At 44.1% G+C, this 27,900-nt stretch overlaps 2 protein-coding genes across 3 annotated transcripts; one reads left to right on the plus strand and one right to left on the minus strand.

The window, feature by feature from the left end:
• Positions 1-1,059: 1,059 nt before the first annotated feature.
• LOC106605386 (tetratricopeptide repeat protein 24-like) lies at positions 1,060-10,031 on the minus strand. Its single transcript, XM_045717736.2, is given in 11 exon segments — positions 1,060-1,346; positions 1,681-2,257; positions 4,202-4,294; positions 4,429-4,550; positions 4,884-5,012; positions 5,860-6,096; positions 6,176-6,377; positions 8,817-9,110; positions 9,475-9,524; positions 9,527-9,584; positions 10,020-10,031. Coding segments are annotated over 8 exon segments (1,038 nt in total). The 3' UTR covers positions 1,060-1,346; positions 1,681-2,257; positions 4,202-4,294; positions 4,429-4,494.
• Positions 10,032-10,615: 584 nt separating this feature from the next.
• On the plus strand, positions 10,616-27,000 carry iqgap3 (IQ motif containing GTPase activating protein 3). Of its 2 annotated transcripts, none has more exons than XM_014201121.3 (36): positions 10,616-10,878; positions 11,190-11,277; positions 13,179-13,335; positions 13,707-13,784; positions 13,899-14,043; positions 14,166-14,279; positions 14,579-14,757; positions 14,865-14,946; positions 15,036-15,199; positions 15,279-15,366; positions 15,550-15,713; positions 15,988-16,148; positions 16,250-16,365; positions 16,510-16,673; positions 16,768-16,858; positions 17,009-17,176; positions 17,509-17,648; positions 17,776-17,946; positions 18,050-18,133; positions 18,269-18,340; positions 18,436-18,505; positions 18,677-18,885; positions 19,023-19,175; positions 19,316-19,479; positions 19,577-19,801; positions 20,101-20,241; positions 20,456-20,540; positions 22,860-23,092; positions 23,213-23,345; positions 23,484-23,734; positions 23,828-23,915; positions 24,032-24,244; positions 24,406-24,572; positions 24,679-24,807; positions 24,899-25,007; positions 25,192-27,000. In XM_014201121.3, exons 1-36 carry the CDS (start codon positions 10,842-10,844, stop codon positions 25,303-25,305), a joined length of 4,947 nt encoding a protein of 1,648 aa, XP_014056596.1. In that variant the 5' UTR covers positions 10,616-10,841; the 3' UTR covers positions 25,306-27,000. The 2 variants fall into 2 exon arrangements, with proteins under 2 accessions (XP_014056596.1, XP_014056597.1); XM_014201122.3 differs by having other exon boundaries at positions 18,275-18,340.
• Positions 27,001-27,900: the final 900 nt, after the last annotated feature.

Below are 27,900 nucleotides of genomic sequence, written 5' to 3' on the forward strand. Positions count from 1 at the left end.
AACATGGAGGTGGAAACATTATGCTTTGGGGGTGTTTTTCTGCTAATGGGACAGGACAACTTCACCGCATCAAAGGGACGATGGACGGGGCCGTGTACTGTCAAATCTTGGGTGAGAAATGTCCTTCCCTCAGCCAGGGCATTGAAAATGGGTCGTGGATGGGTATTCCATCATGACAATGACCCAAAACACACGGCCAAGGCAACAAAGGAGTGGCTCAAGAGTGGCCTAGCCAGTCTCCAGACCTTAATCCCATAGAAAATCTGTGGAGGGAGCTGAAGGTTCGAGATGCCAAACGTCAGCCTCGAAACCTTAATGACTTGGAGAAGATCTGCAAAGAGGAGTGGGACAAAATCCCTCCTGAGATGTGTGCAAACCTGGTGGCCAACTACAAGAAATGTCTGACCTCTGTGATTGCCAACAAGGGTTTTGCCACCAAGTACCAAGTCATGTTTTGCAGAGGGGTTAAATACTCATTTCCCTCAATAAAATGAAACATTTTTGACATGCGTTTTTCTGGATTTTGTTGTTGTTTTTCTGTCTCTCACTGTTCAAATGAACCTACCATTAAAATGATAGACTGATCATTTCTTTGTCAGTGGGCAAACGTACAAAATCAGCAGGGGATCAAATACTTTTTTCCCCACACTGTATTCAGTTATTATTTAACAGCATTGAAGATAAATCCCAAATCAGTAACAAACAAATAATCGAGCTAGCCAACTAGCAGATTTATATCAATTAACGATCAGCTGATAGCCTACCCTATTTTCCCAATCTCAATCATGTCTTTAGGAGGCAGTGTAACTAGCTTGCTTTCAATTTGTGAAATAAATAGGTCTATGCTAAAAACAAATCAAAAAATGCTAGAGGCATTTAGTAGGCTATGTTCTGAATTTCTAGATGGTTAACAATTATGAAAGTAAAAAATAAAATAATCAAGGGGGAGGAGGGGGTGCCCTTTTTTCATGTTGACCACCTGATCCCTGAAAGGTCTGTGCAGAGCCCTGCTAATTTGTGAAAAGTAAAAAAAAAAAATAATGTTCACTCGCTTTCAGATTGAAAATTGTCCGACCATGTTTTATTAACCATTTAAATCGAACCAGTTTATTAACCAGTTATTCGAAGATCATTAGATATTAGGTGAGATTCGATAGAGTCAGAATCCGAAGAGTCAGAAGTTACGACAGCACTTTGTCAACAAAAGGCGGGATTTTAATTGACCAGTTGGGCAAAGTAAACTTGAGCCTACATCATGAGTGACGCATGTTTCAGGGTAAGGGTGGTTTGATGGGTCCTGGTTCTGGTAATGGAGGTCGGGCTGCTCATATGTATTATTCAGGTTCCTGGAGGTGAGAGGAAGAGGCACGCTCAAACATGAACATCTCAAAAATAACTTTTCAAGAATAATTTAAAATGAAAAGCAGCAGTGTAACATTGGCCACACACACACCGGAATGCCAAGTTAAAGGCATATATGATATATGGTTACTCTGGGAACGGGAGAATAACAAACAGTGCAGCAATGCAGAAATGAGTGTGTGTGTGTGTGTTTACAGGGGGATGGTAGTGAATCATCAGTGGAGGCCAAGGTCATCGCCATGTACATGAATTATGTATGCGGTTTTGTTTTCTCTGCTGGTGCTCTTATGATACATCTGTGGCTGGCTAATAACTCACCATTTCCATATTATTCAATTCTTCTCTGCAGAGCAGACACTCACAGAGCTCATCTTCTTCAGTGTAATTTAAGAAAACCCAATAGGTGTTTATACCTTAAAGACATTCTGCAAAAATAAACAATTTAAGAGGCCAGTCTGGTGGCACGAAATGAAAAAGCGTTTGATTTTCCAGTGTGCTAATAAAGAATCAAAGTCAATTACAACAAGTAAAATTACCCTGGGTTTCTTTATGAGTTGTCTGGATGGGTGTTATTGGGCGTATGCACATGTGTGTATAATGGTGCATCTATATATGTGTGCTAATGTGTACAGTAAATGAGTGATAATGTGCACTGTGTGAGCATGTACGATGATTTTTAGTGTGTGTGTGTGTGTGTGTTAAATGCATTGCCTGTTTGCCCCTGGCAGCACAGTCAGATTTCCTTCACTGAGAAGCCGGGCTCTTGTCACCGGTGACTGGGAGTCACCTGCTTCTCCCATCGTCACTGTGTGTGCCTGCTCTCCATCTGGCCCTGGGGCTTCCTCCTCCTTCCCCTGCTCTCTGGCAGACACCTCTGCAGAGCCAGCTCCACTCACTAGGGAACAACAGCCCAGTCAGTTCACTGGAGATGAAACTGTATAAACGCATGAGTACACTTACAAGCTCTACAAGAGAGTTGAAAGTGGCTTGAAATGGAAACATATTTTTCACAGTCAACACACACACACTACATTATAGTTCCCACCAACATACCAGAAGATGGTTGATACAGTGCCTTGCAAAAGTATTCATCCCCCTTGTCGTTTTTCCTATTTTGTTGCATTACAACCTGTAATTTAAATTGATTTTTATTTGGATTTCATGTAATTGACATACACAAAATAGTCCAAATTGGTGAAGTCAAAAAAATAACTTGTTTCAAAAAATTCAAAAAAATTTAAAAAACGGAAAAGTGGTGCGTGCATATGTATTCAAACCCCTTTCCTATGAAGCCCCTAAATAAGATCTGGTACAACCAATTATCTTCAGAAGTCACATAATTAGTTAAATAAAGTCCACCTGTGTGCAATCTACGTGTCACATGATCTGTCACATGATCTCAGTATATATACACACACACACTTGTATTGAAAGGCCCCAGAGTCTGCAACACCACTAAGCAAGGGGCACCACAAAGCAAGTGGAACTATGAAGACCAAGAAGCTCTCCAAACAGGTCAGGGACAAAGTTGTGGAAAAGTACAGATCAGGATGGGTTACAAAAAAATATCCGAAACTTTGAACATCCCACGGAGTACCATTAGATCCATTATTAACAAATGGAAAGAATATGGCACCACAACAAACCTGCCAAGAGAGGGCCGCCCACCAAAACTCATGGACCAGGCAAGGAGGGCATTAATCAGAGAGGCAACAAAGAGACCAAAGATAACCCTGAAGGAGCTGCAAAGCTCCACAGCAGAAATGGTAGTATCTGTCCATAGAACCACTTTAAGCCATACACTCCACAGAGCTGTGAGTTACAGAAGAGTGGCCAGAAAAAAGCCATTGCTTAAAGAAAAAAATAAGCAAACATGTTTGGTGTTCGCCAAAGGGCATGTGGGAGGCTCCCCAAACATATGGAAGAAGGTACTCTGGTCAGATGAGACTAAAATTTATATTTTTGGCTATCAAGGAAAACGCTATGTCTGGCGCAAACTCAACACCTCTCATCACCCCGAAAAACACCATCCCCACAGTGAAGCATGATGGAGGTGGCATCATGCTGTGGGGATGTTTTTCATCGGCAGGGACTGGGAAACTGGACAGAATTGAAGGAATGATGGATGGCGCTAAATACTGGGATATTCTTGAGGGAAACCTGTTTCAGTCTTCCAGAGATTTGAGACTGTGACAGAGGTTCACCTTCCAGCAGGACAACGACCCTAAGCATACTGCTAAAGCAACACTTGAGTGGTTTAAGGGGAAACATTTAAATGTCTTGGAATGGCCTAGTCAAAGCCCAGACCTCAATCCAATTGAGAATCTGTGGTATGACTTAAAGATTGCTGTACACCAGCGGAACCCATCCAACTTGAAGGAGCTGGAGCAGTTTTGCCTTGAAGAATGGGCAAAAATCCCAGTGGCTAGATGTGCGAAGTATATAGAGACATACCCCAAGAGACTTGCAGCTGTAATTGCTGCAAAAGGTGGCTCTACAAAGTATTGACTTGAGGGTGAATAGTTATGCACTCTCAAGTTCATTCTTTTTGTCTTATTTCTTGTTTGTTCACAATAACAAATATTTTGTATCTTCAAAGTGGTAGGCATGTTGGGTAAATCAAATGATAAAACTCCCAAAAATCAATTGTAATTCCAGGTTGTAAGGCAACAAAATAGGAAAAATGCCAAGGGGGGTGAATACTTTTGCAAGCCACTGTATGTTATCTGGTTACAGTGTTGGTATATTAACTAGATACTGGCTGATAGATAAACAAATCAGTTTGTTTTCCTGCAACTGAGTATGATGGTCAGGAGTGTGGTGTCCAGACAGTACCTACCTGGGGTTTTCCAGGGGTGATCAGTGACAGCCTGTGTTGCAGGGCCTCACTCAGCTTGTTGACCAGACGCTCCTGGACCGAGCTAGACGAGTCCTGGAAATGAAGACGGCAGTTAACCAACGTTATATGGTCTGATAAGGTCTGAGAAACCATATATAACTGAAAAAGTATATTCTATCGGGGATCAATTGTATGGGTTGGTGTATTTGTAGTAGTGACCTCTTTACCTTGCACTTTGACAGTAAACCCAGAGCTTGTTTGTAGTAGAGGGTGGCTCTCTCCAGGTCTCTCAACTAAAAGCGAGCTTCCCCTAAACCCTCACAAGCCTGCCATTGGCCCTTATAGTCATCTAGATAGATAGATAGATAGATAGATAGATAGATAGATAGATAGATAGATAGATAGATAGATAGATAGATAGATAGATAGATAGATAGATAGATAGATAGATAGATAGATAGATAGATAGATAAGGAGGAAGAAGAAAGATAAATATAAAGAGATATTGAGAAAGTTGAGTAAACAAGATAGAGAGCGAATGAGGGTGAGACTTAGTGTCAAAAGGGGTCAATGGATGTAAAGAGTCATTAATAGTCTGTTTAAACATTTAGAACACACTTCAACATGAAAAATGTGCTTATTATTATTCTTATAAAGAATAAAGTTGGACTTGATTTTGTACCAGTGTCTTTGAAGGCATGCAGGGCTTGGAGGTAGTGCTCTGCTGCCTCCTCATGCTCCCTCAGCCGACTGATGGCAAAGGCCAAGTTACTGAAGCAGCGGCCCTGAGCATGACGACTGCCCAAAGACCCTGACGCAGACACACAGAATGATGGGGATAAAGGGGGAAGGGTATCAGAGAGAGACAAAGAGTTTGAGAGAAAGATAGATTACAAAGGGAGAGGGGTTACTACAGGGAACAAGAGACAATCTTTACAGCGTCATCACTTTTTCACACACTTAAAAAAAGCACAAATAGCTATGTCACGTTCACATCCCCAACAGCATGTGGGCTGACGAAAATAATACGTCTTAGAACCGTCACAAGCACATACGCACAAGACATACCAGTGTGTGAGTCACTCAGTGGTGCTGTGGTAAGCACTCTGTAAGTCCCAATGGGATTGCCTCAGTGGAATCTCAGCCGACACAGACCCCTGCGCGCACACACACACACCCCTGCGCGCACACACACACCCCTGCGCGCACACACACACCCCTGCGCGCACACACACACACACACACACACACACACACACACACACACACACACACACACACACACACACCTCTCTTGCTAATATGAGAGCTGCTCACAGAGACAGATCAGAGGCATGAAGAGCACTGGACACACCTAGATACTGTAAAGGATTAATCAGGGTATAATGAAATGTTTGAGGAATGGTCTGCCCCTCTGCCTAAACAATTACTCCTTTACACGCCTCAGGTGACGTGTTCCTCACACACACATGATCCTCTGTGGCTCAGTTGGTAGAGTGCTTGCGCCACTCATACAAACAATATGCACGCAGAGTACTTTGGAGAATAGCGCATGCTAAATGGCATATCATTATTACATGCAGTACATAACAGCACTGAACTGTGCAGAAAATACAGTATAACTATACTTTCCAGCGTAATTGATGTAATAAGCTCACCATGCAGGCTGGCTGCCTGGCGGTGGTAGTCCAGGGCCTGCCGGTACTGGCTCAGTGTGTTGTGAACAGCTCCCAGGTTCTGTAGGACCACGGCCAGCCTGCTGGGCCTGGTGCTGACCAGGGGCAGGGCCCGCTCATAGCACCCGGCTGTCTCCTGGAACAACTTCAGCTGGGAGAAACTCAGGCCCAGGTCGTTGTACACCTTACCTGAAAGGCTGAGGGATAAAGTCACAAAACTGTGACTGTTGTCAGTCAACAATTTGCTGTTACTCATTTGTTTTTTCCTCAATTCAGTTAATCTGACAGTTTACCTTACCGAGCAACTGTGGGTCTTTGATGTTGTTGCTCAGCTCGAGGCAATCAGTGAGCACAGTGATGATATCATCCACGGTGAAGTCATCTGATTGGAGCATGTGACTCCCTGCCTCTTTGAAGGCCGTGGCGGATGAGTCCAGCTTGCCTGCCATCCTGTAGCTCTCCCCAGCCCTCTGGAAGCTCTGAGCTGCCTGGGTCCAGTCCTGAAAACACACAGCTTGAATCAGAACCAGCTCTATGTAGGACAGTCAGTGAGCTGTCAGTATATAGACCTGGCTGCTACACATCTCAAATGAGTCAGTTAGACATTGCAGAAGCTCTTAAAAATGAGGGATGTGCATCTTTACCTTTAAAGACAATTCGATACATATATAGATACATGGGCTACAATACCATACAGGAACGATAAGTTTGAAACGATCTGTGCGATTCGGTTTGTTTAGAGGAGCGAATCAATGCAATTCAGTTCGATGCAATGCACTAACATCTGTTGCATAAACACATTCCTTTTCCATTCTAAATTAAAATATGCTGCTGATGGAGCTTATGAGCTGGGCTTCTGTGTGTGTGTGTGTGTGTGTGTGTGTGTAAATGATGTACTGTATATGTCTGTTGTATGTAGGCACCTGGTCTGAGCCATAAGGGAAACTGGCTATCTACCTTGCTTTTGATCTGAAATCCCCATCACCCACTAATTCAGTCGTCATTTTTGCATATTAAAAAAGTGTAATGTATCAATATTTATTTGTAAAAAATTTGCTATGACATAGCCAATGAATATAAAGCACAACTTTGGATTTCACCCCCGTCACAGAATGGAATGGTTTAGATCTTTTGGAAGTTGGACCTTTTGGACTCGAGTGAGCTCCTCTTCCTCTCCCGCTTCGACCATGCAGTGCAGGTAGCAAAAGTGATTGCTGTCCTCATTATGAAATGATCAACTTTACCTTGTATATCTAAAAATGACCGTATATACTCATTGTTTCAAGCAAACTACCAAAACTATTGCAGATGGTGAACCTGAACAATCAAAATAAAATCCAATGTAAGCCCTGATCAGCATGTATCGCCAGATGAGAGCCGTGTGTCCCACGGTAGCTTAGGCTACTTTATCATGGTAAAACACAATTTTCAACAGCGCATTTGATAAAAATAACCTCGCAAATTACATTGGTTGTCACTCAAGTGATAAAGCCTAATATTGCACAAGACATTTTCAAACATCTGAACGCTGAAGGTGAAGCGCAGATGTGCCAGATCAGAAATAGGCACGCCTCGCATTGGCCAGCGAGCGAAGCTGCTCGCAGTTTGACTACTGATTGTGCTTGGGGTTGTTCGGCATGCAAAATGACTTGTAGATCAATGACTGTCAACACAATTGTATGCTTAGTTTGACACTAAAGGAGAGGACACAGATGTCACAAAAGATGAGAGGCATTTCCGGGGAGTCGGAAATAAAGTAATTTGAGCAACAACAAAATTGTGAACAGGCGATTTGTAACGTTTGAATTGATTTTCGGACATATGCATGTTACATTTGGATCGGTTTGGGGTCCCGCTGACTGATGCATATACAGTTGAAGTCGGAAGTTTACATACACTTAGGTTGGAGTCATTAAAACTCATTTTTCAACCACTCCACAAATTTCTTGTTAACAAACTATAGTTTTGGCAAGTCGGTTAGGACATCTACTTTGTGCATGTAACAAGTAATTTTTCCAACAATTGTTTACAGACAGATTATTTCACTTATAATTCACTGTATCACAATTCCAGGTGGTCAGAGGTTTACATACACTAAGTTGACTGTGCCTTTAAACAGCTTGGAAAATTCCAGAAAATTATGTCATGGCTTTAGAAGCTTCTGATAGGCTCATTTACATAATTTGAGTCAATTGGAGGTGTACCGTGGATGTATTTCAAGGCCTACCTTCAAACTCAGTGCCTCTTTGCTTGACATTATGGTAAAATCAAAAGAAAATCAGCCAATATTTTTTTTTTGAGACCTTCACAAGTCTGGTTCATCCTTGGGAGCAATTTCCAAACGCCTAAAGGTACCACGTTCATCTGTACAAACAGTAGTACGCAAGTATAAACACTATGGGACCACGCAGCCGTCATACCGCTGAGGAAGGAGACACATTCTGTCTCCTAGAGATGAACGTACTTTGGTGCGAAAAGTGCAAATCAATCCCAGAACAACAGCAAAGGACCTTGTGAAGATGCCGGAGGAAACACGTACAAAAGTATCTATATCCACAGTAAAACGAGTCCTATATCGACATAACCTGAAAGGCCGCTCAGCAAGGAATGCATAAGCATCTTATTATCTTTGCAGAAGATATGGGTGGGCTTCTAAATTCTTCTGACAATCTTAATGTGCATGAAGGCAAATCTCCTGGTGGTAATACCTCATTATAAAAAAGCACAGCTTGGGATTTTCTCGGAATGTATTGGATTGGTGTTAAATCTCTTTAGGGGAGTATTCCACCTAAATTTTGGAATGGCTTAAGGTGAGGAAGATAAGTACAGTTTACTGCTGTTTTACAGTTCTCCTCTAATGGTTAGGGGTTGATATTTTTGGCAGGGTAATCTGATTCTCGAGCTGGACCATAAAAAACATACACCTTGAGCTGACTGACCTTTAGGAGCAGGTGACAGTGGGACATTTTAATGCAGGTTTCCCCCTCACTGGCCCCATCCCCCTGGGAGCGGTACAGCTGGGCTGCCTGGAGGCAGTGACCAGCCACTTGGCTGTGGTTCCCCAGGGTCTCATGGGCTACGGCCAGGTTGAACTGGAGGTCTGCTATCTGCTCGTCCCTCTCTCCTGGCTGGGCCCACTTCAGGAAGTCCAGCCCCTTCAGGGCTTTACCCGCCTCCACGTAGGCAGCTCCCAGGTTAAAGGCACATGCCCGCTGGACCCTGGTCTCCTTTAGCTGTGGGTGATAGAGTATGGTAAGAGAGAATACTTAAACATTATAAAAGCTAACATAAGTACCAGTAACTATTATGCAGCATATTTCACTTTCTTCCATACAGTATGTCTAAATATTGTGGTTGTCAGATGTATGTCATTGTGAAAACCAATTACTATTTGGAGACAATAAAGATTGTGTGAATACTGTAATTCATTTGGACTTGGAACCAGACAAGTTTTTGTTGCCTGGACATTTTCCAAACAATAAAATCAGGTGCTCAGTTCTCCCTCTCACAGTTTTAGCAAGCCCTATATTATATGGGTGAGGTGCAGGACAAAATGTCTCAAAATGGACAACAAGGAATTAGCCTAAGTAATATCACCTCTATGGAAGCTTTGAAGGCCTTTTTGAAGAGGCTGAGGGCTTCTTCACAGTCCCTTGCTTTAGGGCAATGTGGCCAGAGGCTGTGAGCTCCTCAATGTCCACCTGGACCTACAGGACATCAGCCTCTTTGTCTTTGCTCTTTACACCCCGTCACTCTTATTTTTCCTGCCCTCATGTGATGGGTAGCTATCAGATGCCATGTTGGTTTCGCCAAGGGGTGGCTACAGTATAGCATTATGAGGAAACTGATGGAAAGAGGAGAGCGAAATAATTATGAAGGTCAGATTGTCACACTCACTCAGGTCATGACACTGACAGAACTGCCCTCCTTTGGTGATAGTGAAAACTTGGTATGTGGCAAACAACATGAGGACTCACTCAGTGCATGTCCTTTTCAAATAAAATGTCTAACCAAGTCTATTATGAGCTCACTGAAAGGCATTTCTTTTAGGCATATAGAGCCAGAATTATCGCATTCAAATAAACATTTTTGAGAAGTAGCATGGACAGATGTGTATCTTGTTTGCTAGCTAACTTACTTACTTGAAACCACATGACTAATTAACGCATTAGGTTCTCGAGTCTTGGTAACATGGCTAACGTAGCTAGTTTAGTTAGCTATTTCACTCACAATTCAAGAAGAACAGCCGTCCAAGACAGAGCCGTTGAAATTAGTTAGTTAGCTTGACATTGGTCAATTATACGTACAGCCGTAAACCCTAGTTAGTCTATATCACACGTTTTAGCTGGTATTTCTTGTTAGCTTGCTAGCTAGCTAATGTTAGGGAGTTACTGGTTTGTGGAGCCAGGGAAAGCTAGGAAGTAGCAGGTCTGTTGCTATGGCAATATTAAATAGGAAGTGAGTAGTTGGCCATATAAATTATTTTCGGCACAATTAACAAGGAGACTGAAGCAGCAACTTAAATATCGTATTGCTAGCTATGGTTATTTACAAAATGTATACATTATTATTTTAATTTTTTTAAGTAACAAGTAAACAGCTCCCAGAAAGTTATTTATGGTTATCAGGTATGTTTCGAACGTTTCTAAAATACACTTCATGTACCACAATACAAAGTGACCAACTGTATTGGCCAATCAGAACAGCTTCTGATTAGCCAATGAGTGGATGGCGGGATATTCAAAGTTCAAATTTGACGGAACCTAAACAGAAAAATGTGTGCACTGCAGTTGAATCAGTAGGAAGGATTGTGTATTCTTTTTTGAATGTGGAAACAGCATCAACAATTTAATTAAAACACTATCCACATGCGAAAATCATATCGATAACTTGAGACCAGAAAATATAACTAGCGTTTTGAGAGAACGTGCCAGTAATCCGTCGTCGTCGGAAAAGTCAAGAAAATGGGAGATTCGGGCACACATACGCGTTCAGGTGGATGTAAGTTAAGCGACCTTGCAACCTAATTAACATTACGTTTGTTAGACAGTAAATAGTAAACTGGTTGTTTTGCCTGTTTTAGGTGGGTGGCTAACTATAGATCGCAGGTGACATTAGCGAATGATCTAACCTTAACGTTAAAGGCTTACTGTAACGTTATAGCTAGCAAACTTGCAAGGCTCCTAATATAACGTTAGCTAACTTGTCAAGGTTAACTTGGGTCAAGTTCATGTCAGCTCAGGTATTTAGCTAAGTTAGCTAGCTGGATGGTACTTTGTATAAAGTTATGATTGTTTGACATTTTGTTACAGATGAGCGGTTGACAGCTGAGGAGATGGATGAACAACGCATCCAGAATGTTGCCTATCAATACCTGTGCCGTTTGGAAGAGGCTAAAAGGTAAGAACAGTTGACACTTTCGTCTCAGTTGGTTTCGGACAATAACTGACGTGTACTTCAGACTATATCAGTATTACTTCACCCTATCATGGATAGCCAACTTGCTTTTGAAGACCGAGGTAAAGACAGTTTCAAGTTGGATATTCGACGGATATTTGCGCTTTCAAACTACTTGTGACACAGACTCCAAATAAGTGTTGGAAAAATTGCACACAACATTGCACAGGTCTTATTTTCACGATTTGGACATTAATTTGCTTTCCAAAGCTAATAAACATGTGGAAAATTGAGCAATATTTTGTATTCCTAGTTGAATTAGTTAGGGAGCGTAAACAAAGTACAAACATTTCTTTTTTTACATTCAAATTTCAATACCTCCTTGGTCATGTGACCTACTTGACTCAAACAAGGTTCAGAATGTTCACTGACTACCCTTCTGTATTGCACACCCTTTAGTTTGTCCATTTTCATCACACATGATTTTACATTAATTATTCAAAATTTGGAATTTCAATAGCTCCTTGGTCATGTGACCTAGTGACTTCAAACAAGGTGAATAAATGTAGAGCGTTTGTAGACTTTAAGAAAAAAATATTAGGTGACAGTTTCATTAGTACGCGCTTAAAGAAAGTCATATCACAAAGATGAGTGTCCACCAAATCTATGACAATAGAGAATGAATTGTAAGCACCAAGGTGTGTTTGTCAAAATAATATCTGAAAATGTCAGTTGTTGAACATAATACTTATATTTGCAATAGCAATTTCTGATATATGCAGTTGAGGAATATTCCATGTACCAACACTACTTATAGGACAGACATTCCCACATACAGTATTACATTTTATTTTTTTGTATGTATTTTTTATTTAACCAGGTAAGCCAGTTGAGAACAAGTTCTCATTTACAACTGCGACCTGGCCAAGATAACGCAAAGCAGTGTGACACAAACGACAACAGAATGGAATAAACAAATATACAGTCAATAACACAATAGAGAAGTCTATATACAGTGTGTGCAAATTAAGTAAGATTAGGGAGGTAAGGCAATAAATGGGACATAGTGGCGATATAATTACAATTTCGCAAATAAACATTGGAGAGACAGATGCGCCGAAGATGAATGTGCAAGGAGAGATGCTGGGGTGCAAAGGAGCAAAATAAATATGAATAAAATAAATAACAATATGGGGATGAGGTAGTTGGATGGGCTATGTACAGGTGCAATTATATGTAAGCTGCTCTGATAGCTGATGCTTAAAGATAGTGAGGGAGAAGAGTCTCCAGCTTCAGTGAACTTTGTTTGAAGTCACTAGTCACATGACCAAGGAGCTATTGAAATTTTAAATTGAGAAAAATTCATCCAAAATGTGTGAGATGAAAATTGACAAACTAAAGGGTGTACCATATAGAAAGGTAGTTGGACATTCTGAACCTTGTTTGAGTCCAGTAGGTCATATGACCACTGAGCTATTGAAATTCAAAAATGTAAATAAACAATTTAAAATGGTGTGAGATGTAAATCTACAAACAAAAATGTGTGCAGTGTGTGTCTATGCCATCGGGTTAGCTAGAACCAGTTTTGAAAGTTTTAGGAGTAATAGTTAAATAGCTATTGAAATGAGAAGAATGTGATGTGTCACTGTTGACGGTCCCTAACTGCTGTTGGTGGCGGTAAGAAAAATTACAGGCGAATATCCAACCTGAAACCATTTTTACCTGTCTTTTGAAGTGGATTGGCCAATTCTGTCTGCAGGACATTGCAAAAGCAACTATCTCTGTCATTAAGTCTGATTGCTCTTACTTCATCATGTTTCAACACATCACATGCAATACTTGGAAAAATCTTGCGTTAACATTCGCTAGTAAGTTAACATTAGACGTATGTTCTCTCTTTATAGGTGGATGGAAGCTTGTCTCCACGAGGAGCTGCCTGCCCCTACTGAGCTGGAGGAGGGGCTGAGGAACGGGGTGCTGCTGGCAAAGCTAGGCCACTGTTTCGCCCCCAAGATAATCCCCCTCAAAAAAATCTATGACCTGGACCAGGAACGCTTCAAGGTCTGCTCTATTGTTCACAGACCTATGGTTTTACTGAAATGCCTCTGTCAGTAAGAAAGACTGAGTTTCTCAGCAGGAAACTATCTTTTGACAGTCTTGTCATTTATTTTTCTCTGAAAAATAACACTCTGCCTCTTGCTTACCTTCGCGGTCCTTTAGAACTACCTATTTTGCCAAGTACCTGCTTTTCTGCTCTAATGCAGTCTTTTCACATGTGACTGTGATTGAAAACCAACTCCATTAGAGCTGAGATTTGAATTAGTGCTGAGCAAGCGTAATACTCTATTTAAAAGGCATTGAATAGTGTAGCTGAATATCAAAGAGGTGTCATAATGCAGATTTCTCCAACGGATCATATGTTTCTCCCTCAGGGTATGGGATTGCAGTTCCGCCACACGGACAACATCAACCATTGGCGCAGTGCGATGGCGGAGATCGGACTACCAACGGTACATTTTAAAGGGAGAAATAAACTCTTTATTAGGCCTCTCCTCACGTATAACAGTAGCTATCTTGTTTACTGTTACACCTGAACTGCACCTAACCTGTCCTTGTTGTTTCAGATGTTCCACCCAGAGACGACTGACATCTATGATAAGAAGAACATGCCCAGAACTGTGTACTGCATCCATGCTCTCAGCCTCTACCTTTTCCGACTAGGTTTGGCCCCTCAGATCCATGACCTCTGTGGCAAGGTCAAATTTACAGGTAGAGTCTTATTTAGTAGCCCCTTACTATTCAATCACAACTGGTAACTGGGTTAAGGGGAAAATATCATATTAATATTCTTCTCTCATTCCTGTGTTTTTGGGGTAATATTTATTCTCCAGAGGAGGAGATTAACAACATGAAACGGGAGCTGGACAAATATGGCATCCAGATGCCAGCCTTTAGCAAGATTGGGGGAATCTTAGCCAATGAGATAACAGTGGATGAGGCTGCTGGTAAGCACAGATGTTTTGCTTTGATGTTTTCAGATGTAGAAAATACACCTTATTTCAAGTTAAATTATGAATTCACACTGGCCCAAAATGTTAGTTTTAGACAAGGGGTTGTCTGTTGGCACATTGGTACTCTCTACTTAAACTGATATGGATAGGATTTCAAAATTGAAACGCCTTGAGACGCATCAGATACTGTTGAAGTTCCTTAGTCATCGACTGTCATCTAAGAGTCAATGTTTTCACTGTCCTTGAATAGTTTATCAAAATGTTGCCTCCATCTCCCTTCTCTCTCCCTCCAGTCCATGCTGCGGTTATAGCTATCAACGAGGCGGTGGAGAGTGGGCATGTGGAGGTCACTGCCCAGGCCCTGCGGAACCCCAGCGCCATGCTCACCAACCTGCAGGAGCACCTGATGCCAGTCTACCAGGAGATGCTGCGCCAAGCACGGGCACAGAAGGCGGCTCTCGCCTACACCAAGGTGACTGACTGAATTAATATGATCATTTAAAAAATGCATTTATAGCCGTATCCCTGGTACAGAGTTTCTGTTGGTGTCAGGATGGTAATCGTGTACTGAATTTCTAGTGTAAAGGTTCAGAGGAGAAGGATATCTATGAGGAATACCTGACCCAAAGTGAGATTCAAGAGAACATTGACAAAGTGAATGGTGAGTAGGACTTAACCATCAAACAGATAAATAACAAGATGACGGAAAAAAATCGGAACTAAACCAAATATTTTTGTTACTGTTTGCAGTGCGTGCGGCCATAGAGCAGGTGGACGAGGCCCTGGATTGTGGGGACTCTCTGGTCCTCCTGGCAGCCCTCCAGGTCCCCTGTCTGGCCCTGAGGGGCCTCCAGAGAGACCACGGGCCCTGGTACCTGGAGCAACTGGCCACTGACCGTGAACAGAAGGCCCTGGTGAGAAACTGCACATTAACACCATGCGCGCGCACACACACACACTGACCCCTGACCTTTGCTCACTGACATGTGGCAGGACCTGGGCTGTGTGGACCCTCTGGAGCGAGATGAGCTGCAGGAGGCGGTGTGTGTGGCTAACGAGGAGGCCCAGCGCAACCAGACAAGTCAGTACACAGTCAACTAAATACTCTATCGTAGTCGGTTCTTATCACTAGGGGCATGCACTATATCAATTCCAGTGACTCTTGAGTTGCTGCATGTGTGTGTAAGTATATTAATGACCTGTCCTTTGCAGTCACAATGGTCCGTTGTAGATCCATCCAAACAAAGTGTGGGTGTTTATTCAGTGCAGAAAGCTGTAAGGTCCATCAATGAGGCCCTGCGTCTTGGGGAGCCCAGGCAGACTGTTCGTGCTCTTATGGACCCTGATGCCCACCTCCCAGACGTCTACCCCTTTGCCTCAGCGCTCTACCAGAGTGAACTGGCCCCGCTGCAGCGACAAAGTCCTCAGGTAGGTTAGGCTACAGTTCCCCACCTGGCCCGTTAAGCTACCATGGCCACCTAATCTCCCTCATCTCACTCAACTCCTTTTCTCTGCAATTCTGTCTTGGCTGTAAACAAGACTGTGTTCCATTAACATTTTGGTAAAAAAAATAGATAGAAATATACTATATTTTTTATATAGTAATATAAACAATATAGGGGAAAATGACCAGGTTACTGAAATTGAATAACTTTGTTGTATGTAAACTAACTGTAGTGAATGTGGTCCTCTGTGCCTGCAGGGGGACCTGCAGCAGGAGGAGCTGTACGTAGCAGTGGAGATGCTCTCGGCGGTGGCTCTCATCAACCAGGCGGTGGAGGCCAAAGATGCGGGAGCCTTCTGTGCCACGCTGATCAGCCCTGCAGCCGGTCTGGCTGATATTAACGACAGCCTAGTCCAGAGGTGGGTTTCCAGTACCACTCTCCTGACAATTCTCCGTTGTCTCCATGTAGCCTGGTTGCAGATCTGTATACTTTAACGAACTCCTTTGTCATTTGCCTCAGGTACTTTGAGGAGCTGGGTGATCAGAGGAGGAAGGCTGGGAGAGCTCTGCTGTCATGGAACGATCTCCAGAGAGGACTAAACTCTGTAAATGCAGCAGTGCAGGAAGAGCATGACCGTACGTTTGGAGAACTGGACACCAACTCCCAGAAACACTCTGGGTTTAGGTCCATTGACAGAAATATTTTGTTGGATGCTATTTGATTCTAAAACCAGAGGAACACCTTGTATTTGACTGGATCTGCTTCCTGTTTGTCCCCAGAGATCCTCACCATTGGCCTGATTAACCAGGCCCTGTGCCGAGGCGACCCTCAGAAGACTCTGGCTGCACTGCTGCTGCCTTCTAGTGGCCTTGAGGAGGTGACGACACTCAATGCCCGCCGCTACCATGACGTACTGATCAGAGCCCGGAAGCAGAAGGCTGAGGTATGTCAGCCAGGAAGACATAATAGTTTAAAACACGGAATCTAAACAAGATTTTGTGGTTCATTATTCAATGCTGTGCCCTGTCCTATCACAGGTGAACCGTGACCCAGGAGCAGAGTTGTGGTTGGCTGACATTCAGGAAGGAGTGAGAAGAGCCAATCAGGACACTCAAAGAGCCCTGAAGAGTGAGTTGGCATAATACCCTCCACATCGTGTTTTTAAAGCAATGGTGAAATTCTATGCTGATGGGTTTCCTCACAACAGCTGTAATTCATATAGTCACAAAATGTATACCGTTATCTTAACTGTGTGTGTGTGTGTGTTTCCCTGGCCAGTGTCCCTGGGCTTGGCGGCCGTGAACCAGGCAGTGAAGGAAGGCAAGGCGTCCCAGACTCTGCGAGTCCTGCGTCTGCCTGAGGTGGCGCTGCGGAGCGTGGTGGCAGAATGTGCTGGAGTGTACCAGGCTGAACTCATCGCCCTACTCAGAGCCAAATCTGCGGGAGGTCCGTACCCGCTACCGTGATTCACTTGCGTTCATGCTGGTGGTGATCTATGCACTTTAGTAGCATGTTAGCTGCTCATAATTGGTCAGGATTAACTGTCGACTCAGCGACGCACAAAGTAAATGTCAATTTCAGCAACAACTAACTTGCTTTGGTCCCATAGCCGCCACATTGTAGCAGAGTGAAGCGTACCCGTGTTCGTGCGCAGCTACTATGTTGCATCGTGCTCATCTCAGTATCTGCGGTGCTGCTCCTGACAGCGTCATAACACTGAGTCTACCTTTAAGCTTCTAGGTAGTGACAAGCCCTAATCTCTATGTACTGGGACTCAGGGGACAACCGGAGCCCATGGCTGAAGACCAAGACTGAGGACAGCCCCTACTACTTCCACCTGCACAAGCTGGAGGGCACCTGGGAGAGACCGCAGGGCTTTGTCCAGTGCACAGTGTTCCTGGCCCATGAAGAAATACAGGTCAAAATACAAAATTACCTGTAAATTCAGTACAAACAAGTATGGCTGTAGAGCTAGAGTTTGTATTGATTAGATAAGCCAACAGTTATTATGGCTGACTGTCTCTGTGGTCTGTCTCCCTCTACAGGCGGTGCTGAACAGTGTAACTGCGGCCCACGGCCGGGAGGTGCATTGGAAGGCCAGCGAGGGCCTGGTGGTGCAGCTGCAGGCCAGGGCCCAGGGATTCCTCCTCAGACAGAGGCTGGGTGCCCGTCTGCACTTCCTCAACACCCAGCTACCAGCCATCATCACCATCCAGGTCAGATTTCTAAGAACCATAGAACTACAGTGCAGACTAACGTTACAAACCCAAATACTTTTTTCAGAACTGAAAGGTGCTCAGTGTGTGTGTTTGTTTCCAGTCCCAGTGGAGGAGGTTCGTACAGCAGAGAGCCTACAGAAAGAGGCTACAGTATCTCTACCAGAACTGGAGGGCTGTGGTCAGGGTAAGGTTGACCAAATAATCTCTTTGTAAATTAGAAGACGAACCCTGTGTTGAAGTTGACATCAGTTGTTCTTACTCTGTGTGTGTGTGTGTGTGTGTGTGTGTGTGTGTGTGTGTGTGTGTGTGTGTGTGTTAGGTCCAGGCCAGTGTGAAGATGTGGATTGCTCGGAGGAAATACCTTTCTCGTCGGCGCTTCTTCAAACGTCAAGTGAGTGCAACCAACCATCACACCTGTACACAAACCCTCAGCTCTAAAAATGGCTACATACCTTGAAATGTAGCCTGACCTTGGTCCTTCTACAGGTGGGCGCCATTATAAAGATCCAGGCATTCTTCCGAGCCAACAAGGCCCGTGAGGAATACAGAATGCTAGGTAGGTGGCCACAGCTCCACTCACAAGTCTGCTTGGTTTCCCACACTTAAAAAAAATATATATAATGATCATAACTTAAGTCCAATGTAAATACCAAGTCTTTTGCATAACACCAGTCTCACTTGCATTGACATCCCCCCGTATTAACACCGTGATCTTGCTCTCTTCCAGTCCACTCCACTACCCCTCCTCTGTCAGTAGTGAGGAAGTTTGCCCACCTGCTGGAGATGGGTGACAACGACATCCGCCAGGAGGGGGAGCTGCTGCGTATGAGGGAGGAGGTGGTGAGGACCATTCGCTCCAACCGCCAGCTAGAGACCGACCTGGACCTAATGGACCTCAAGATAGGACTGCTGGTCCGCAACCGTGTCACCCTGCAGGTCGGAGCCTATTTCATTTCATTATTGCTACACCGGTTTCAGAAGTTCTATTCATTTTTGATTTGGAAGGTACCTAGTAGTGTCCGTAGTCCATCACACTTCTCATCCATTTATTTGATTAACTAACGTGACTACAGGAGGTGGTTTCCCACTGCAAGAAGCTGACCAAGAAGAACAAGGAGCAGCTGTCGGACATGATGGCTCAGGAAAAGAGCAAGGGCCTCAAGGCCCTGAGCAAAGACAAGAGGGACAAACTGGAGGCTTACCAGCACCTCTTCTATCTGCTACAGGTGAGCTGATGGAAACAAACATTTTTTTAGTAGGTGTTATCGATACAGGGTCGACTATTTTATTTGCCCCCTCGTATGTGGCCTGTGCTGAGTTTTCTCCAATGGCTCGCGTAATTTAAGTGTGTGTGTGTGTTCTCCAGACTCAGCCTCTGTACCTGGCCCAGCTGATCTTCCTGATGCCCCAGAATAAAACAACTCTCTTCATGGAGACGGTCATCTTCACCCTGTTCAACTACGGCTCCGACTGCAGGGAGGCCTACCTGCTGCTGCAGCTCTTCACCACCGCGCTGCGCCACGAGATCAAGTCAGTGTTCACACACTATACACACAAAGGCTGTCAGGGGTGTCAAGTTGCACTGAACACAATTTCTCTCTTACTCACTCCCTCCCTCCTCTCTCAGGTGGAAGGTGGACCAGCCCCAAGAGGTGGTGACTGGGAACCCCACAGTCATTAAGATGTTGGTGAGTTTCTACCGCCATGCCCGCGGTCAGACCGCGTTGAAGGAGATCCTGGGGCCGGCCATTAGAGAGGTGCTGCAGGACCGCACCCTCAGCATCCGCACGGACCCCTGCGAGATCTACAAGAGCTGGGTCAACCAGACCGAGTCCCAGACCGGCCACAAGAGGTCAGCACTGAACCAGGAGCAAATGTAGTATCACAGTGGCACACACTCGTTCTCCTATAGAGAGCCATCTACTAGAGTTGACTAGACAATTTTAGCTTGGCCACTAGAGGTCAGCATACAGCAAGAAATACATATACTATGCAGACTGATTTACTTACTTTAGTTGAATGCACTGATTTGATTTTCTCATGACTAGTATTTTAAAGATGTGTACGCTTACACTCTCAGATTGGCTTCAAGAGGTCCATTGAGAAACGTACATCTATACAGACACAACATACTCTGTCTCCTCTCTCCAGCTCCCTGCCCTATGAAGTGAGTGCAGAGCAGGCCCTGGCCCACCCCGAAGTGCAGCGTCGCCTGGACATCTCTATCGTCAACCTCAAGAACCTCACAGACCGCCTGCTCAACGCTATCACCAGCAACCTGCATAAATTACCGTAAGAGGCCCTTCATATGCACTCTGCAGAGCTTCCTTTTCATTCTCAGTGCAATTCATTTGAATCACCAGCAACTTAATCAAACAGCTGTTGGGCATTCACGTCTTCCCCTCACCAGATTTGGCTACTAATTGATTTAGTTTGACTTGTTTCTCTGATGCTTTATGTTCTGTGATGAGAGTTCAACACTCTGACGTTCTCCTTCCTCCCACAGATATGGGATGCGCTACACAGCCAAGGTCCTGAGAGATTCTCTACACGAGAAGTTTCCTCAGGCCAGCAAGGATGAGCTTTACAAGGTACACTACTGACCAGACTCGATGATTAAATCACTTAGATACGCTTATCAGCTAGACAGGATCTGAACCTTCCATGTGTGATGATGTGCTGTTAGTTGTGTTGTGGTTGGATTGTGGGGAACCAGAGGGGTATTCCACAAAGATGGTTTAACAAATTCAGGATTTCCCAAACGTATCCGGCTTGTCTTAACCAGATGAGGGAGTTCAGGGTTTCTTGGTTCCAGAACCGTTGCTTCTCGTTTAAATTATTAGGCTAAGCAAAGCTCAGATTGGTTGATCTGACAACTGGCTCGTGCGCGCAACATTTAAAAAGATCCTCATGTCGATAGATATGGAGTCAAAAGACTGAGCCCAATATTTAACAAGTCTGAAACAATTGTAACACAACAAATATTTTCACATGACCAAATGTATGTGGACACCTGCTCGTCGAACATCTCATTCCAAAATCATGGGCATTAATATGGAGTTGGTCCCCCTTTTACTGCTGTAACAGCCTTTACTCTTCTGGGAAGGCTTTCCACTAGATGTTGGAACATTGCTGTTGGGACTTGCTTCCATTCAGCCACAAGCATTAGTGAGGTTGGGTGATTAGGCCTGACCCGCAGTCTGCATTCCAATTCATCCCAGACGTGTTTGATGGGGTTGAGGTCAGGGCTCTGTGCAGGCCAGTCAAGTTCTTCCACACCAATCTTGACAAATCATTTCTGTATGGACCTTGCTTTGGGCACGAGGGCATGCGTTGTCATGCTGAAACAGGAAAGGGCCTTCACCGAACTGTTGCCACAAAGTTGGAAGCACAGAATTGTCTAGAATGTAATTGTATGATGTAGCGTTAAGATTTCCCTATACTGGAACTTAGGGGCCTAGCCCGAACCATGAAAAACAGCCCCAGACCATTATTCCTCTTCCACCAAACTTTACAGTTGGCACTATGCATTCGGGCAGGATGCATTTTCAGCTCTTGGAGGTCCTGTTCTGTGAGCTTGTGTGGCGTATCGCTTCCCGACTTAGCCGTTGTTGCTCCTAGACACTTCAACTTCAAAATAACAGCACTTAAAGTTCACTGGGGCAGTTGACTGGGGAGAAATTTGACAAAAGTGACTTGCTGGAAAGGTGGCATCTTATGACGGTACCACGTTGAAAGTCACTGAGCTCTTCAGTAAGGCTATTCTACTGCCAATGTTTGTCTATGGAGATTGCATGCCGGTGTGCTCGATTTCATACATTGGTACTGTGGTGTATTTACCAAAACAAGTAATACATCCACTACTGCAAAAGCCAGAGGGGGAGCCTGGCAGACAATTGCAGACAGAGTAAATGCGCAAGTGAAGTGGCATGATTCCAATATTTAATAGGCCTAGCTTACACACATGGGTGACTAATGTTTTCACTTCATAAGCATTTTTATTGCAACGCTGGTGATATATTAAGTGTCAAGGCTATGGCCTAATATGTAAGTTGTAGTAGCCTATGTCACAAATGCAATGCTAGGCCCATTCCATGGCCTATGTAGGATGAATAATCATTTATTGAATTCATAGTGCTTTTCATGACCACCCGGGCAACCATGTGTTCTATGTTTAGTAGTCACAGATCATCTGACCAAAGAAGTAAGGAAAATCATTGAATTGAATGACTGTTTCTGAAAATGATTTGGTTTGCTGGAAGTGTTGGCTACAATATTCAATAGCTACCTGTTTATGCTGTGAAAATATTTTCTATTCACTTAGTCTCCTTCATTTGGTCCAGAGGGTCTTTGAATTGGGAATATGTGTCCATCTATAACACCAATGACTTTGGAAAATCTGAAGGCTGAATTAGGCTATTTTTATCATGTTGTTAGATGTGCTATATATGTGTTGAGCAAATTGACCGGATATGAGTGATTTGTATTTTTGAATGTTATTGTTTTTCTGCACAGTCTTCTGAATGATCTAAAGGATGTATTCGAGGTCCTGTAAGTCGTTCTCCTTTGTAAAGCACTGCCAAAGCCCGCAGGCTCCGATGTCAAGTGGATTTTCTAAGAAGGGACAAGTCATAGTGCTGAACAACCTTATTGGCGGAGAAGTCCCGTATTTATTCACCAAGACAGGCTAAGATCAAGTTAACCTAGTTGGTAGCAGTTTTACTTCAGAGAATTCAGTGCTACTATGGTTTCTGATCAGGCTGTTTTTCAAGCTCTTTTTCTGGAGCTGGAAAGTTCTGGTTTGACAGATCTCGCTAAGTCACTAGTCCGGCTTTCTGGAATACTGGCGTTGTGGGGATGCTGGTGTTGTGGTGAGATTGTGGGGAACATGATGGCTGTGTTGTGGTCAGATTGTGGGGAACCTGGTGTACTACCGCTACATGAACCCAGCCGTGGTGGCACCGGATGGTTTTGACGTGGTCGAGTTCTCGGCCGGCTCCTCCCTGCTCCCTGAACAGCGCCGCATCCTGGGTTCCATCGCACGCATCCTGCAGCATGCCGCCGCACACAAACACTTCCACGGTGACAGCCCTCACCTGCGCGCCCTCAACGACTACATTACCCTGACGCACTCCAAGTTCCGGTGAGTCGTCCTGGCATTTTAGCGCAGCCTCCACCCCCTTTTTCAGAAGAGAGCTTTGTTACTATAATTAGGCTATACATGCTAAATGGTTCTTAAGCATTGTTCATGTATCTTCCGCAGTAAGTTCCTGCATGCTGCGTGTGACGTGCCCGAGCCAGAGGAGCGTTTTAACATTGATGAGTACTCTGAGATGGTCATCCTCAACAAACCTATCATCTATATTTCCATCAGTGAGCTCCTCAACACCCACAAGGTCTGGATGCCACATAAGATGAAGACTCATCCAAACTTTTAGTTTAATGGGTTCTGGGGGACGTTGGTTGGGTACAAACCTTTTCATTTTAGTAGATCCTGTGCACTAAAGTGTGTGTGTGTGTGTGTGTGTGTGTAGCTTCTGCTGGAGCACCAGGACTCCCTGTGTCCCGACCAGTCTGACCCGTTGCTGAATCTGCTGAGAGACCTGGGGAAGGTGCCCACTATCCACGCTCTGGTTGGGGATGGGGCTGTGAGCGCCGCGGAGCCCCAGACAGAACAGACCCTGGCCCAGTACAGTAAGATGGAGGTGTCCCTCACCCTCACCAGCAAGTTTGATGTGTTCAGGGGCTCTGACGATCACCCTGACGCCAGGGGGATTCTCCTCAGGTAGGGGCTTAAACCATTTAACATTTCACTGTGGTACGACCATCGCACTATGAAAATGGCATGTCTAATGTGAAGTGTGCTTGTGTTTTGCAGTACCAAACAGTTGATCATCGACGTGATCCGAGCCCAGCCTGGAGACACACTGAGTGAGGTCCTCAGAGCCGCCTCCTCTCAGGATCAGGTATATTCCACAGCTCTTCACTGGGCTCCCACACACCCTCTTCCTCACTCTCATCCCTCCGCAGGGAGTTGGTAGTAGTTAACCCCCTAACTGCTGGTGTATTCCTCTCCTCTCAGGAGGTGCAGCATGGGTGGATGATGCATCGCCGTGCCCAGAGGGACGCCCGCACCCCCGAGAAGATGAAGAGGAACCAGTCAATTGTTGCCGACGGCAACCTGTCTCTGGAGGAGAAGAAGCGGAAGATCCAGCGTAGCCTGAGGAGGCTGGAGAGCCTGGGGGTCCTGACCCCACCTGACTCTGAGACACAGATACTACAGCTCATAGCCAAGGTGGATAGAGACACTACACATCACACACAATGACATTTTAATTAAGTTATCATACCAAATCAACTACACCTAAACCAAGATGGTGTAGCTCGTCACAATTGGTCGCCATTTGGATTTGCCCCCCCAAATGTAACCCTATCTTTCCAAACCATCCTTCCCAGGACATCCGCCACCAGCGTCTGTACCGGCAGCGTCGTCAGGCTGAGCTGGTCAAGCTGAGACAGACCATGGGCAGCCTTCACTGCAAGAGCTCCTTCCACAGCGAACAGGTGGACTTCTACAGCCAGTACATCACCACCTGCCTGGATAACCTCACCGCCAAACACAGGTACACAAACACATGTGGGAGTGTGACCACACTGTTTGAAGTTCAGCAGTAAAACGACTGCAGACTGCTACTGTGCTGAGCTCTATCTCTCTCTCTCTCCCCTCAGTAAGGTGAGTGGAAAGAAGGCAGCAGAGAGCAAAGGGAAGAAGAGCAAGCAGCCCACTCTGACCTACACTGCTGCCCGTTTACATGAGAAAGGAGTCCTGTTGGAGATTGAGGACCTGCCAGTCACACAGTGAGTATACTCACACCACCCTACCAAATCACCATGTATGGTTACCTAGGGCCTCAAATCAAATATATTTACATTTCTTATTATCTCTCAGGTTTAAGAATGTGATCTTTGACATTGTGCCCGGTGAGGAGGGCGGCACGTTCCAGGTAAAGGCTCGCTTTATGGGGGTGGACATGGAGAAGTTCCCCCTCAAATACCAGGTGAGTCTGGGTAGTAGTAGAATTAAACTAGAACTGACATTTCAATACAAACCTATGGTCTGTGATTGATGCATATCCCAGTCTCACTGAAATCGGTGCTCTATATTGTAGGTGCTGTAATGGTAAATTATTCAGTGTTGCTATTTTGAAAGATCTTGGATTTCAGAAGTGTGTGTGTGTGTAGGACCTGCTGCAGCTCCAGTACGAGGGAGTGGCGGTGATGAAGATGTTCGACAAGGCCAAAGTCAACGTCAACCTGCTCATCTTCCTTCTCAATAAGAAGTTCTTCAAGAAGTGAGGGGTTAGAGGAAACTGCCAGATCTGCCACCCCAAAATGCTATTTAAAAAAAAAAAAGAATAATAATAATTGTACTTTGGCTACTTTTTGTAAATGTACCAATGGACAGATTTAGTTCATATCTAACTACATTTATCAAATCAGTTAATTTAGAGTGATGTCATTCAAACAGGAAATTCAAAAACGTGGTCACTAAGGATGAGGGTTGCTCATTTAATAATGAACTTGTGTGAATTGGAAATGTGTTTTTGCATATCCCAACTCCTGAGACACCCTCAGCGAGTTGGGGTCAGAGCCAGCTAGGGGCAGACATAACCCCAATTGCTCCAGGTAGGCCGTTAAGGTTCTTGCCCAAGGGCATTATACAGATTTTTCACCTTGTCAACTTCGGGATTTGATCCGGCGAACATTCGGTTATACTGGCCCAACGCCATTGTCTTACGTCAGATCAAGCACTCTTGGTGCTTGTCCCTCAACCTCAATTCAGCGCAGACTGCCGTCGTGCTATCTGACATGAGACAATGGGGCCGAACACTAACCTTGAGGTTACCTGCTGCCCAACTATTTGCCTTGAGTGATGTTGTTCCTCATTTTGCTTGTTGTGATGACAGGGCTATAGTGTGCCTCAATTTGTATTAATCTCACCTTCCCAGATTTACATTTTGTTTTCTTTTATCTTCTTGAAAATATTAGAGCAGCTTTACTTTAAGGGATTTTAATCAAAAAGACTATTTTTTTTTTATCTCCAGTGGCGCTATCTGTGTACAAACGGCTTCATCTGTTATCATTTATTTAATCCTCTGATGTTATACGACTGTATCCTAATCGTTTTTCAGCCGGCTGATTTCGCCACCTTTCTCCCTTTCAAAAACTCACTGAGCAACTTCTCATACATTATGGATGGATTTGTTTAAATAGAAACACTACAGTTTGCCACATAGCAGCCGACACAATCCTCTAGTATTTTGTGCACTACTTAAAATGGGCACAGGACCGCCGCTAAGCTACATATGCCTCCCGCTCCACATACATATGCTCTCGGGATTTTATGTTGTGCAGCTTAATGTTTCAAATGTCACATTCATTAGCCTAGCAACAGGAAATGGTACTGTAATATGTGCCTTGGGACTTCCTGTGATTATGGCTTATTGTCTCCCTGATGTGTAGTTTACTGACAGGTCTGGCCACATTGTAAGGTATTTGACCCTAAAGACAGATGATATTGCAATGAGGGTGACTCCATTTAGCTAGGCTTCTGTCAGCTGGAGATGTGGTTGAGCCTTGTTGTCCAACCTTTGACCTTTTGTTAGTCTGGGCTTGAAACTTTGTTCAAACTTATGTACATATTTTCTGTCTTTAATTGTTTCTGTTCTCTTTGTATTGTCATTCTGCTACCCTAATGTTAGTCTTGATTAGTTTTATTCTTTCACTTTTTCTTTTCAACACTAACATGTTCAGGCCAGTCACAATTGGTTGGTAAATATGAATGTGGACCAACATGCCAATACAACTGTCATTATTTCTTTACATATCAGTGCTGTAGCTGTAAGGGACATTTAGTCTATTGTCTGGTTAGATGAATTAACCAACTGCCTGATTGAAGTTGTTGTAATGAATCTTCCTCTGCAATGGAAACTGTTAACACTCCTGTTTTTTACTTTTATATTCAAATAAAAATGTATTTTTTCTGTCATACTTTTGGTTTTACATTCATGATTAATCTATTTTCTTCACCTGTTATTCTTAATGATAGTTTATTTCTAATGAGAGCTTTATTTTCATAATGGCCATAAGTTAATTTTTTTTTATGCATGATTGCGCTGTGAGCTTCACAAACTGGTAAATAACAATACCCACCATAGATATTCACCATGTATACTACATGACCAAAAGTATGTGGACAGCTGCTTGTCAAACATCCCATTCCAAAATCGTGGTATTAATATGGAGTTGGGTCCACCCCCTCCCCCCCCCTTGCCGCTATAATAGCCTCCACTCTTCTGGGAAGGCTTTCTACTAGATGTGGGAACATTACTGCGGGGACTTACTATTGCTCTTGTGGCTGAATGGATGTAAGTCTGGCGCTGATGTTGGGCGATTTAGGCCTGGCTCGCAGTCGGCATTTCAATTCATTCATAAGGTGTTCGATGGTGTTGAGGTCAGGACTTTGAGCAGGCCAGTCAAGTTCTTTCACATCGATCTCGACAAACCATTACTGTATGGGCCTCGCTTAGTGCATGGGGGCATTGTCATGCTGAAACAGGAACGGGCTTTCCCCAAACTGTTGCCACAAAATTGGTAGCACAGTCGTCTGGAATATCATTGTACGCTGTAGAGTTAAGATTTCCCTTCACTGGAACTAAGGGGCCTAGCTGTAACCATGAAAAACAGCCCCAGACCATTATTCCTCCTCCACCAAACTTTACATTTTAGCAGACGCTCTTATCCAGAGCGACTTACAGTAGTGAATGCATACATTTCATAAATGTTTTTCTCCGTACTGGTCCCCCGTGGGAATCGGACCCACAACCCTGGCGTTGCAAACACCATGCTCTACCAAATAAGCCACACGGGACCCAGTTGGCACTATGCATT

Source organism: Salmo salar, chromosome 05 (genome assembly GCF_965601325.2).
Source record: "Salmo salar chromosome 05, fSalSal1, whole genome shotgun sequence".
Classification (NCBI taxonomy): domain Eukaryota; kingdom Metazoa; phylum Chordata; class Actinopteri; order Salmoniformes; family Salmonidae; genus Salmo; species Salmo salar.